This window comes from Hyla sarda, chromosome 4, assembly GCF_029499605.1.
Source record: "Hyla sarda isolate aHylSar1 chromosome 4, aHylSar1.hap1, whole genome shotgun sequence".
Lineage (NCBI taxonomy): Eukaryota > Metazoa > Chordata > Amphibia > Anura > Hylidae > Hyla > Hyla sarda.
Window position 1 is genome coordinate 214,900,099 of NC_079192.1, and position 12,841 is coordinate 214,912,939.

General features: G+C 42.3%; 1 protein-coding gene across 3 annotated transcripts in view; it reads left to right on the plus strand.

The window, feature by feature from the left end:
- GSAP (gamma-secretase activating protein) overlaps positions 1-12,841 on the plus strand; it is a 176,192-nt gene that overhangs the window by 34,541 nt on the left and 128,810 nt on the right. For 2 of the 3 annotated variants that reach the window (XM_056573473.1, XM_056573476.1), the window contains exon 3: positions 4,825-4,929. The exons of the other annotated variant lie outside the window; for it this stretch is intronic. In XM_056573473.1, coding sequence (XP_056429448.1) covers positions 4,902-4,929 — 28 coding nt within the window. In that variant the 5' untranslated portion in view covers positions 4,825-4,901. The remainder of the gene's footprint in view (positions 1-4,824; positions 4,930-12,841) is intronic. 3 annotated transcript variants of the gene reach the window in all.

Genomic DNA, 12,841 nt, shown 5'->3' on the forward strand with positions numbered 1-12,841 from the left:
TCAAATATGGTATTAAATAGACTTAATATACACCAGTATAATGTTAAGATCTCAGGACAGCAATATTAGTTTTATATGTGTATATATATATATATATATATATATTAAATTGGATATTAATTTATATAATATGTAACTGTAGTTAGAATACTATATACTGTCCTAAAATGATGGCGGTATCACGGTATTTAACGGTATTTGGGGGGGGGGGGGCTTGTTAAAGTGTCAGAACATCAGGGTTTCCCCAACCAGTGTGCCTCCAGCTGTAGCAAAACTACAACTCCCAGCATGCCTGGACAGCCTGCGGCTGTCTGGGCATGCTGGGAGATGTAGTTTTGAAACAGCTGGAGGCACACTGGTTGGGGAAACAGCGTTGTACTGTATACTCCCCCGCTGCTGTCTATCACAGCTCTGCACTACAGGGGATGAGGAGTCAGGGCAGTGAAAATCTCTCCATTCACCCCCCTGCACCCATTAGCCCCCCTACACCCATTAACCCCATCCTGCCCCTCATTCCATTAACCCCCCTGCTCCTTTCATTTATCCTATCCTGCCCCTTATTCCATTACCCCCTCTGCTTCCATTAACCCCCCCTCCTCCTCACCTGTGCGCTGATGCGGCTGCTGGGAAGTGCCCCTGTCATCAGTGCAGTAACGTGGGTGCTTCCCGCCCGGACACAGGATCCTCTCTGGCGGAAGCGTTCAGCGCAGGATGCTGACGCTTCCGCCAGTAGGGAATTTGAAATATTAATCTAAAGTGCCCACTGCGCTATTATGCACCACGGCCACTTTAGAACAGTGAGCAGCAGCGGCACAGCTCACGTGCGTTGTGTGAGGGGCCTGCCTGCCTGATCAGCGGGCCCCCTCACAGGCGGTCTGTCCGCCCCTGAAGCGCTCGCTCTCCTCGGTCCTGCGGCATGCACTAGGGGCCTCAGGAGCGGGCGCCGGAACTAGAAGAAATGCGGCGCAATGCTCTGCCTTACGCTGCAGGACCAAGGGGAGCGGGCGCTTGTTATGAACACTCCCTGAAGTAGGCGAAGAGAGGTGGACTGGAGCAGGGAGCCGGCTCGGGCCTCCGGGAAACATCAGAGCCAAGGGATGCAGTTTCTGCGCTTTCCCCTGGCTCTGATTGCAGAGAGGAGCCGGGGCCTGAAACTGCAGGGGGAGCGGGGATGAGGAGTCTCATCCTGCTCTCCCCTGACAGAGTGGAGCCGTGGGCTCTGTAATTCATTCATGGGTGGGGGGAGGGGCCCCACCGGTATAGCGGTATGGGGCAAAATTCATACCGTCAGAGGGGAAAAAAAACGGTATCCGGTATGAACCGGTATACCGCCCAGCCCTAGTGGTTTGAAGTGATGACCACTTCAGGCCAAGTCTCGCGAGATTACGCCGCACTTGCGAGACTACGCGCGCATGAAGGAGAGAGCCGCGCGCATAAGGGAGACTTAGACTTAGGAATAAACTTAGAATGAAGATATAGGTAGGAAAAAACAAGCGGAATTCACATACAGTGTATAGTATAAGGGTAAAGTATATAGCAAGAGGATAAGGGAGTCATAGAGAATAATATAAATTTAATAGAGATATAATAGAATGAACGGTGTATGTGTTGTGTAAAAATGTGATAGTAAGGTATAGTAATGTGAATAGTACTTATAGGAATACGATATTAGGAACTCTGCAATAAGTAGGAGTCTATAATGAATACTTATCTGTAAGTGTAGTAGCAAAGAAAGAGGGATATTTCTGGCAGACTACATCTTATATAACCTGGGCTGTGTGCTCATTGGGCACTACTAGGGTCAGCATGTTTGGTTGTACTTACCTGTAATTGTAACACCTGTATACCCTAAAGTTTTTCTTGTTACCTACTGAAAAAAACGTTTAATATTGCTGCTATATGTTTTGCAGTAAAGAAAGAAATGCACTATAATGCTCGCCTCCTGTCTTGCCATAAAATCTGAGGATTACCGATGGATTTTGGGTCGTACTGTACAGCCCTGTGTCAGAAAGCTGCATTTGCGTCTGAGATCTTGGGTCTTCCAGCAGGACAATGACCCCAAACATACATAAAAAAAAAACACCCAGAAATGGATGTCAACAAAGCGCTGGAGAGTTCTGAAGTGGCCAGCAATGAGTCCAGATCTAAATCCCATTGAACACCTGTGAAGAGATCTTAAAATTGCTGTTGGGAAAAGGCACCCTTCCAAAAAGAGAGACCTGGAGCAGTTTGCAAAGGAAGAGTGGTCCAACATTCCGGCTGAGAGGTGTAAGAAGCTTATTGATGGTTATAGGAAGTGACTGATTTCAGTTATTTTTTCCAAAGGGTGTACAACCAAATATTAAGTTAAGGGTGCCAATAATTTTGTCCAGCCCATTTTTGGAGTTTGGTGTGGCATTATGACCAATTTGCTTTTTTCCCCGCCCTTTTTTGGTTTAGTTCCAATACACACAAAGGGAATAAACATGTGTATAGCAAAACATGTGTAACTGCAATCCTTTTCTGTGAGAAATACTTTCTTTCCTTGAAAAATTTCAGGGGTGCTAACATTTACAGCCATGACTGTAGATAGATAGATAGAAGCAAAAGGATAACAGCAGCACACTGCTAGCGCTAAGCTATATGTGAACGCTATATGTGAACTATGACATGTTTTACTTTGCAATACTGCTATAGTGAAAAATAGAGTTACTTAGCTTACCATGTGGCCAAATAGTGTGTAGCATCCCACCTCAATAAGGTGACCTCTTTGGGACTGACCCTACACTATGAATATGCCTCTCCTAGGCTAGCTCTGAGCCTCAATATCAGGGCATGTAAGGTCTAGCACATCCCTCACCTAGTGCAATGGGTGGAGTACACGAACCAAGATGGAGGCAGCCACTCCCCCCAAATGTGCTGACTGCAGTGTGACGTTCTGAGCCGAAGAAGCAGGAAGCCGAGCATCACCGGAGGAACGGGATGCCGATATCGGCACAACAGGGGAATGTAGGAAGGTGAGTTAAAAGGGGAAAGTTAAAAGTGTTGCGTTGCAGTTCGCAGTTTTCCTTTAACCAATGTATATTACAAATATATATAATGGTATTTTCTACATTAAACTAGAGAGGATGGGAGTAGTAGTGCAGAGCCAGCTGTGGGTAGTACACCATTCAAAGTATAGGATATCATGGTAGCATTTTGGTTCTGTCTGAACCCTGAATATTCTACTGTGGTCTCTGCAATTTTCTGGTCTGCACAATAAAAGTAGTTCTTGACTCCAGGCAAGGAAGGGATGAGCAGTCGGGCACTTCGTACATGGTCCAAAAGGTAAGGGTGGGGCATAAGAAGGGGTTTGGGTGGAAATAGGGGCATGGAAGAGGTCAGGCATTGGGTACAGTTGCACAGGGGGCCTTGCTTTATTTGGTTTAGGGGCCCTGAATGTTTTCCGTTGATCAAATGAGTAAGCAGCAGTGCACTATAGTAGAGTACCAGAGGTGGCATCTGCAGTCTTCAGCTGTCCAGCAGCCATCCAGGATCGCCAAGAGCTTCAGCAGTGATACTAATTAATGTGACCAACTATGGAATTTTAGCTGCAGATTTCCACCTCTGAAATTATGCTGCCAAAAGAATGGTCTTTGTCCATTTTTTACGCGGAATCCACTCAGTCTATAATGCAGAGCCTTGACTCCTTAAGGACCATGGGTTTTTCCGTTCCAGTTAAGGACCATCGGTTTTCCATTCCAGTTTTTTCCTCATAACCTTCTAAAAATCATAACACTTTAAATTTTGCACCTATAGACTCATATGAGGGCTTATTTTTTGCGCAACCAATTGTATTTTGTAATGACAGCAATCATGTCACCACAAAATTTACTGCAAACCAGAAAAAATATATTTGTGGGGCAAAATTGGGGGAAAAAAAAGTCCTTTTGTAACTTTTGGGGTCTTCCCATTCTACGCAGTGCACTTTTCGGTAAAAATGACACCATATATTTATTTTGTAGGTCCATACAGTTACAATGATACCCAATATATATAGGTTTTTCTTTATTTCACTACTTTATTTCACTAATTATAACTACATGCACCAAAATTAGTATGTTTCAAATTGTCCTCTGCTGACCCCTATAACTTTTTTTATTTTTCCCTATATGGGGTCATATGGGGGCTTACTTTTTGCGCTATTATCTGAAGTTTTCATTGGTACCATTTTTGTTTTGATGGGACTTTTTGATAGTTTTTTATACATTTTTTAGAGTATACAAAGTGACCAAAAATACGCAATTATGGACTTTTATAGTTCGGACATTTACGCATACAGCAATACCACATACGTTTATTTTTATTATGTTTTTATATTTTTATATGGAATTTGGGAAAAGGGGGGAGTTTTAAACTTTTAATAATGATGTGTTTTTTTTAACCACATTGATCTGTGTGATCTGTGCTCCATTGATAAAGCCTGGTCCTGCCAGGCTTTATCAATGCGAGAGGCGGGACCTGCACGGAAGCAGAAGTAAGCCCTCCGTTACCTCCAGAATGGATCGCCCCTGTGCGACCGTGCTGCGGGGGGAGGCAGGGGGGTCGATTCACCCCACTGAACCACCAGGGAGCATTTACAGGGTTCTTTAGACGCAGCTGTCAACTTTGACAGGGGCAATCTAAAGGGTTTATAGCTATTAACGCTGGCCACGACAATTAACACCGGCCCCCCAGCTACAGGAATCGGTTGAGGGCCGGCCGGTATGACGCGGGCTCGAGTCGGGAGTCTGCGCCATACCCAGTTAACAGCACAAGTATACACGTCCATGGTCGTTAACCAATTAAATGATTTTGTTCTGGCAGGTTCTGCAGAGATGAGCCGTAGCAGGAAGAAATCATCATGATGGTCCCAACTGGATGGAGAAAAAAAAGGAAAGTGAATGACTCCGATCGGAAAAGACGTCACTTGTAAGTCACCAGATGTAACTATGCTGTAATCACATTCCAGAGGATCAAAGACAGCACTAGGGATCAGCCCTTGTGCAAGTGATCATCTAGGGGGCCAGCCTAGAACTAAGAGTACCTTCACATGGGCAGATTTCCGCAGCGTATTTGCTGGGGAAAAACCACAGCGATTTTGCTACCATTGACTCCAATGGGTAAGCAGAAAATCTGCAATAGAGGCAGATTTGCAGATTTTCCTTTGGACCCATTGAAGTCAATGGTAGCAAAATCCGCTGCAGATTTACCGCAGCATATACGGTGCAGAAATTCCACAGGTAATCTGCCCGTGTGACCGTACCCTAAAAGTATAAATGTCCAAGGTTATGGCACAAATAAGGCTTTGGATTGTAAAAAAAAGCTGTAGTTCATTTATGCCTTTAGGTATTTAATGTTTCAGCAACAATAACCTTGATAAAGGCAATTACTGCTGAAATGTTGCATGCCTATTGTTATAAATAAATTACAGCTTTCTTCACAATCTAAAGCCTTGTTTGTACAGTGACCTTGGACGTTTGCACTGTAATCACTTATATGGTCTATCGTGGTAATGATGGTTGTTGACAGTCCGTTACCTGAGTAAAGGAGATATACCTAAACTTAGGTGACAGACTTACAACATTTATTGCTTTTAAAGGGAATGTGTCACCTAGTTTTTTTTTTTTTCCTGATTAAAAATAGATAATAATCTGTTTCTATTTTCTGATTGTATTTTTTTTCTTAATTTTTTCTACATTTTTATGGGGCTATCATCTTGCCCGATCTCTTTATAACAGCAATTAGTGATATGCCTTACAGCAGAACCAATAAACAAAGACACCAGCAAAATACAGGACCTCTCATTCAAATAAATAAATAAACTTTACAGAGGTCATTCTACAAGGAGAGGGATGCTGATATCTTCTGTGAATGATGGTGGTCCAGCGTTATGTGTTTTCTGAAGTCATATTTCACCTTGCTCTTGAGAAAAAATGCATTTCTAGGAAATTATCTGTACAGAACAGGAAGTCTCAGCTTAGTTTTAGCCCTAGTGGCAAGAATAAAAATTGTGAGATTTAAGAATTATTATAAATTATAGATAGCAAAATGGAAAAAAACATCAGCAAAAAAGTCTTTAAAAAATATGTTTAACATAAAAACCTGATGTGAACAATAGGTAATTTTTGAATGACATATTCCCTTTAAGGCTATGTTCACATGTCGGAATTTCCGCCAGAAAATTTTGCTCAGAAATTCCGCAAAATATACTGCGGATGAGACGCTGGAATGTCCGCACAGAGAATCTCCACCCAAGCATTCCGGAGAGAGCGGGCAACAGCATAATATGTCTGCACTAGGACCGCACAGGAATGCACCGTCATAGACGGCTATGCATTCCGTGCAGGCTCCACACAAAGAATGAACAGCTCTCCCATAGAGATATATGGGGGGGGGGGGGGTCCGCAGCTTCCTGCCCGTGCAGGAGATCACGGGGGTCCCAGCTGTCAGACCCCCCTCGCAATCTAAAACTTATCTCCTAGTTAGATCAACTGGTGCCAGAAAGTTAAGCAGTTTTGTAAATTACTTCTATGTAGTACTTATCAGCTGCTGTATGCTCCAGAGAAAGTTGTATTTCTTTCTGGAGTTCTTTTCAGTCTGACCACAGTGCTCTCTGCTGACACCGATGTCCATATCTAGAACTATCCACAACAGGAGAGGTTTGCTATGGGGATTTGCGCTTGTACTCTGGACAGTTCCTGACATGGACAGAGGTGTCAGCAGAGAGCACTGTGGTCAATTAGAAAAAAATACAACTTCCTCTGTAGTATACAGCAGCTGATAAGTACTGGAAGAATTAAGATTTTTAAATACAAGTAATTTACAAATCTGTTTAACTTTCTGGCACCAGTTAATTTGAATAAAATTGTTTTCCACTGAAGTACCCCTTTAACCCCTTAAGGACATAGCGCTTTTCCGTTTTTGCACTTTTGTTTTTTCCTCCTTACCTTTTAAAAATCATAACCCTTTAAATTTTTCACCTAAAAATCCAAATGATGGCTTATTTTTTGGGCCACTAATTCTACTTTGTAGTGTCATCAGTCTTTTTACCCAAAAATCTATGGCAAAACCCCAAAAAATTAAATAAAATCATTGTGTGACAAAATTGAAGAAAAAATGCAATTTAGTAGATTTTGGGGGCTTCCGTTTCTACACAGTACATTTTTCTGTAAAAATGACACCTTCTCTTTATTCTGTAGGTCCATACGATTAAAATGATACCCTACTTATATAGGTTTGATTTTGTCGTACTTCTGGAAAAAATCCTAACTACGTATGTACGAAAATTAATATGTTTAAAATTGTCACCTTCTGACCCCTATAACTTTTTTATTTTTCAGCATGTGGGCCAGTATGAGGGCTAATTTTTTGCGCCGTGATCTGATGTTTTTAATCAGTACCATTTTTGTTTTGATTTGACTTTTTGATCGCTTTTTATTAATTTTTTTATGGTATAAAAAGTGACCAAAAATACGCTATTTTGGACTTTTGAATTTTTTTGCGCATACGCCTTTGACCATGCGGTTTAATTAATTATATATTTTTATAGTTCGGACATTTACTCATGCAGCGATACCACATATTTTTATTTACACAGTTTTTTTTTTATGGGAAAAGGGGGGTGATTCAGACTTTTATTAGGGAAGGGGTTAAATCCTATTTATTAACTTTTTTTTTCCACTTTTTTTTTGCAATGTTATAGCCCCCATAGGGGACTATAACATGCAGTACATTGATTCTATACACTGATCGATGCCATTGCATAGCATTGATCAGTGTTATCAGCGGTTGATTGCTCAAGCCTGGGTTTCAGATCTGGAGCAATCGCCGATCAGACACGCAGGAGGCAGTTAAGGCACCCTGCTGATGCGTCCTAGCTCATCGGGACATCGCGTTTTCACCGTGATGGACCCGATCAGCCCGACTGAGCTGCCAGGAAGCTTTCACTTTCACTTTAGATGCAAAAATCAACTTTGATCGCCACGTCTAAAGAGTTAATGCCAGACATCTGCCGGACTGGCGATGTCCGGCATTAGCCACGGGTCCTGGCTGCTGATAGCAACCGGGACCATGTGGGTATGATGTGAGCTCAGCTCCTGAGCTTGCTTGATAACCCTGCCTTGTCGCAATGCCGTTTATAAATGGCATTTTGCGGCAAGGGGTTAAACGGGTACTCCACTAGAAATTTTTTTTTTAAATCAACTGGTGCTAAAAAATTAAACAGATTTGTAAATCACTTCTATTAAAAAATCTTAATCCTTCCAGTACTTATTAGCTGCAGTTATGATCCACAGGAAGTTCTTTTCTTTTTGAATTTCCTTTCTGCCTCCCCACAGTGCTCTCTGCTGACACCTCTGTCCATTTTAGGAACTGTCCAGAGTAGGAGCAAATCCCATATAAAACCTCTCCTGCACTGGACAGTTCCTAAAATGGATAGAGGTGTCAGCAGAGAGCACTGAAAGGAAATTAAAAAAGAAAAGAACTTCCTGTGGATCATAACAGCAGCTAATAAGTACTGGAAGGTTTAAGATTTTTTAATAGAAATAATTTATAAATCTGTTTAACTTTCTGGCACCAGTTGATTTAAAAAAAAAATGTTTTCCTATGGAGTACTCCTTTAACAGTATACATCAGCATCCCGTTTTCACTGTAATGCCAATGGTTACAATTAACAATTACCCTTATATTTCTTCCTGGATTGTCCATGAATTTACAAACATTTGGCCATCCTGATCCTGGTGATCATGTGAAAAAAATCACAGGAGAAGCTATATTAAAACTAAGCTTTTATTATAAAATCTAAAAGAATCCATCCTAAAATTGATAACACAATTATGACCTCTTTATCTTACCATTCCTTCATCACTGAACACTCAACATGTTATGTCAGGTAAAAAGCATTAGCAAAGACATACAGAGTCCCTATCATCATGTAATAGATATGCACACGGCACTGTGTATATGGAGAATTAGTGCAGTCTCTCTGGGCAACGCTCGCACTTATAGTGCTGTGGTGACAGTGGGGCTCTGGCTAATTGAAAGCGTTCATGAATATCCAACAAAGTAAAAGATGAAATGATAGCCGGCACTCACCAGTCTTCTTAAATTCTTCTTTATTATACTCACATATGAGGTGGTATGTAACCCCCCCCCCCCCCCCCCCACATCTGTTCCCTACCCACCTCATATGTGAGTATAATAAAGAAGAATTTAAGAAGACTGGTGAGTGCCGGCTATCATTTCATCTTTTACTTTGTTGGAGAGTCCCTATCATGGTCGTGGGGCACAGTGAGTGGCCTTACTTAAGGCCATTTTATTTATCTTTATGATCTTATTTATACTGCCTTTTTTTTCATCCAGCTCTTTTTTTGTTGCTGTAAATCCCCAGATGTATGTGCCTCGATGATCCTGATTAACCCTTTAAATGGGCACTGTCACCAATTTTTTTTTATATGTTGCAGTACTTATGTGCTACAACATATCTCTAATATCATTTTTTCTTTCTTTTTTTTAAGTTAAAATGGTTGTTTTTACATTTGAAAACCAGCCACTAGGGGTCCCCCTCCTAGTGGCCGCCTGCAGCCTGGCGTGACGTCACGCTTCAATTCGGACCGATGCCGGACGGGCAATCGGTCCTAATTCATTCAGCCTGTGCTCGTTTCCTGCCTGTCAATCAGACGGGCAGGAGTGAGCGCAGTGAACACCGGGGCTGCGTACATCAGTGCCGCGCAAAGGCTACATTAGACCTGTACATGCCGTTTATGGGGTAAGTCTGATCTGAGGTCTTATTTTACTTTTTAAAAGTATAAAATAATAAATATATTATAATACTTATAATAATAAATATATAAGTGAGGGCGGAAGTCGGCACCCAGCAGGCGTCAGTGATGTCGCGCCTGCTGGAGAAGACGGCTTCTGGGAGAGGACAACGCAGCAACACAAGAAGAGCTGAAGATGACAACTTTGTAAGTTACCGTATTTTTCGCTCAATGAGACGCACTTTTTCTCCCCCAAAAGTGGGAAGGAAATGTCTGTGCCTCTTATGGAGCGAATGTGTGTGTGCCGAAGTGCATGGCCAAACTGCAGGGGAGGCTGATAAGCTTACCTGCTCCTGGGTCTGTACGGCGAAGTGCTCTGCTGCCCCGCTGCCTCTAATTCACGCCGCTGCCCCTGCCCCATTCTTCCATCCCTTTTACTGCCGCTGTCTCGTTCTCCTGTCCGCATAATGGAGTCTTATGGAGGACCATGTGACACACACGTCACTCCACCTCCTCCCCTGCGCCCAGCGTAACGCTACGGAGGAAGCAGAGTGACGTATGTGTCACATGCTCCTCCATAGACTCCATTATGCGGACGGCAGAACAGGGCAGCGGTAGTGATAAGTACCGGTAAGCAACTACAAGGGGGGTCCTGCTGGCCACAAGGGGGGTCCTGCTGTTTACAAGGGGGGTTCTGCTGACTACAAGGGGTCCTGCTGGCCACAAAGGGGGTCCTGCTGGCCACAAGGGGGGTTTGGTTCAGAATAGTTTTTTTCTTGTTCTCCTCCTCTAAAACCTAGGTGTGTCTTATGGTCAGGTGCTTCTTATGGAGTGAAAAATATTGTATAATATTTTTTTTTTTTTTTAAAGGCAGGGAGGGAGTTAGGGATAGATTACCAATAGGTAGGGACAGAATAAAAAAAAATATGGTGGGAGCTACTCTTTAAGGGTTTTTCCATTTTTGCACTTTCGTTTTTTCCTCCTTGCCTTCTAAAAATCATAATGCTTTCAGTTTTACACCTACATACTGATATGAGGGCTTGTTTTCTGCGCTACCAATTAAACTTTGTGATGATACCTATCATTTCCCCACCAAATTTATGGCGATACAAAAAAAAATATTATTTGTGGGGCAAAATTGAAAAAAAAAAAAGCCATTTTGTAATTTTAAGCGGCTTCTGTTTCCATGTAGTTCACTTTTCTGTAAAAATGACACCTTATCTTTATTCTGTAGGTCCATACAATTAAAATGATACCCAACTTATATAGGTTTTATTTTGTTTTACTTCTGTTAAAAAAAAATTACGCTCTGCATGAAAAGTAGCATGTATAAAAATGTCCTTTTCCGACCTTTTTTTTATAACTTTTTTATTTTTCCATATACGGGGATGTGGGAGGGCTCATTTTTTGCACCATAACCTTAAGTTTTTATCTGTTCTTTTTATTTTGATGGGACCTTTTGATCGCTTTTTATACTTTTTTTATGGTATAAAAAATGACCAAAAATTAGCAATTTTGGACTTTGGTATTTTTCTTACGTATAAGCCATTGACTGTGAGGTTTAATTAACATTATACTTTTATAGTTCAGACATTTAGACACACGGCGATACCACATATGTTTATGTGTATTTTTGTGTACATATTATTATTATTTTTTATGGCAAAAGGGGGGGGGGGGGATGATTCAAACTTTTATTAGGGAAGGGGTGAATTCACATTTATTAACTTATTTTTAAACTTTTTTTTACACCATTTTTAGTCCCCATTGGAGACTATTACACTGTGTCAGGGACAGGCAGCGTCACGGCTCGCATGTCCGGCTGCGGGCCCACTCAGCCAGTCGGAGGATACCTGGCTCCTCTGCTTCTCCTGGGAGTTTGCCTGCTGCAGCAAGTCCAGCCCACTTTGCGGCAGGCTCTGGTTAAAACCAGCAGCTCCTTAGACTCCGCTCCCTGGTGCGGCTTTCACCATTGTCCTCAGTGGTACAGTGGATCCACTTGTGGTGAGGAACTGTGTGGAAAGCCTTGTGGGGTGTAGGTTAGTTGGGGTGTTGCTGTTCTAGATACTGAAAGGGCGCTGTTAACCCTTGTCACTCGTGATGCCAGGGTGAGGGTTAAAACTCTGTAGTAATGCTGGGCCTATCGCCACCCTTCCCAAGAGCGATAGGCGAGTGTGAAATAAATAGATGGTCCACAGCAGTGCTGAACTTAAAACTTGTAGAATCTTTACTGAAGATTTTCTGTATTTGCAATAACGGTAACAGTCCAGATAACAGAGTCTATTGAAACAGCACACCAGTGATTGACAGATGCTTAGGACCGGAAAGTTTGCTTAAGCTTTAGAGGATTGTATCTGCATAGATCCGCGAGATTTAGGGGTTTGATTAGGTCCGGAGATCTTGCTGAGGTAACAGGGAATTGTATGAACTATCTGTCTCTAGCGCAGGCTTAGGCCGCAAGGCTTAGGCCTAGTAATTTGTCTTGTAAGCTGCGGAGGTCATACCTCATCCAGAGTCAACAACCCAAGAGCGAATAGAGTCATCAAGATGGCGCAGCTCCCTTATATAGGCAGGGGCTGCCGGTTTGGATTGGTCCAATAAGCTGTCACTCACCGTTACATTGCATTGTGGGTGATCACATGTCATGAGAACCACCAAAGGTCCTTCAGCAAAAACCATAGAGTTCTGAACTAAGTCACATGACCCACAGGTCCTGCGACACGAACAAGGTAGGAATCTTTAATAGACATATTTACATATTTATTTACATAAATATTAACTAACTATGGGGTGACGAGGGGCTAGCTAAGGTAGAGGACTCCCACTGTTCCTAGGGACTCTGTCTTTGGGCACCTCACCACAAGGTAACGTATGAAATATGGTACCGGGACACCACAAACCCCCTTACTTAAAACAAGTCGACCCGGACGCCTGTCCCCTAAGGCAGAGGGACTAGGACAGGATTATTAATACTTTCTATACATCCTGACAAAATCTGAATAACATTGGATACCTTCACATTTTCTGGATACTCCTACTAGTATCTTGACTAGACAATATGAATATCTCTAGACATTATGAAG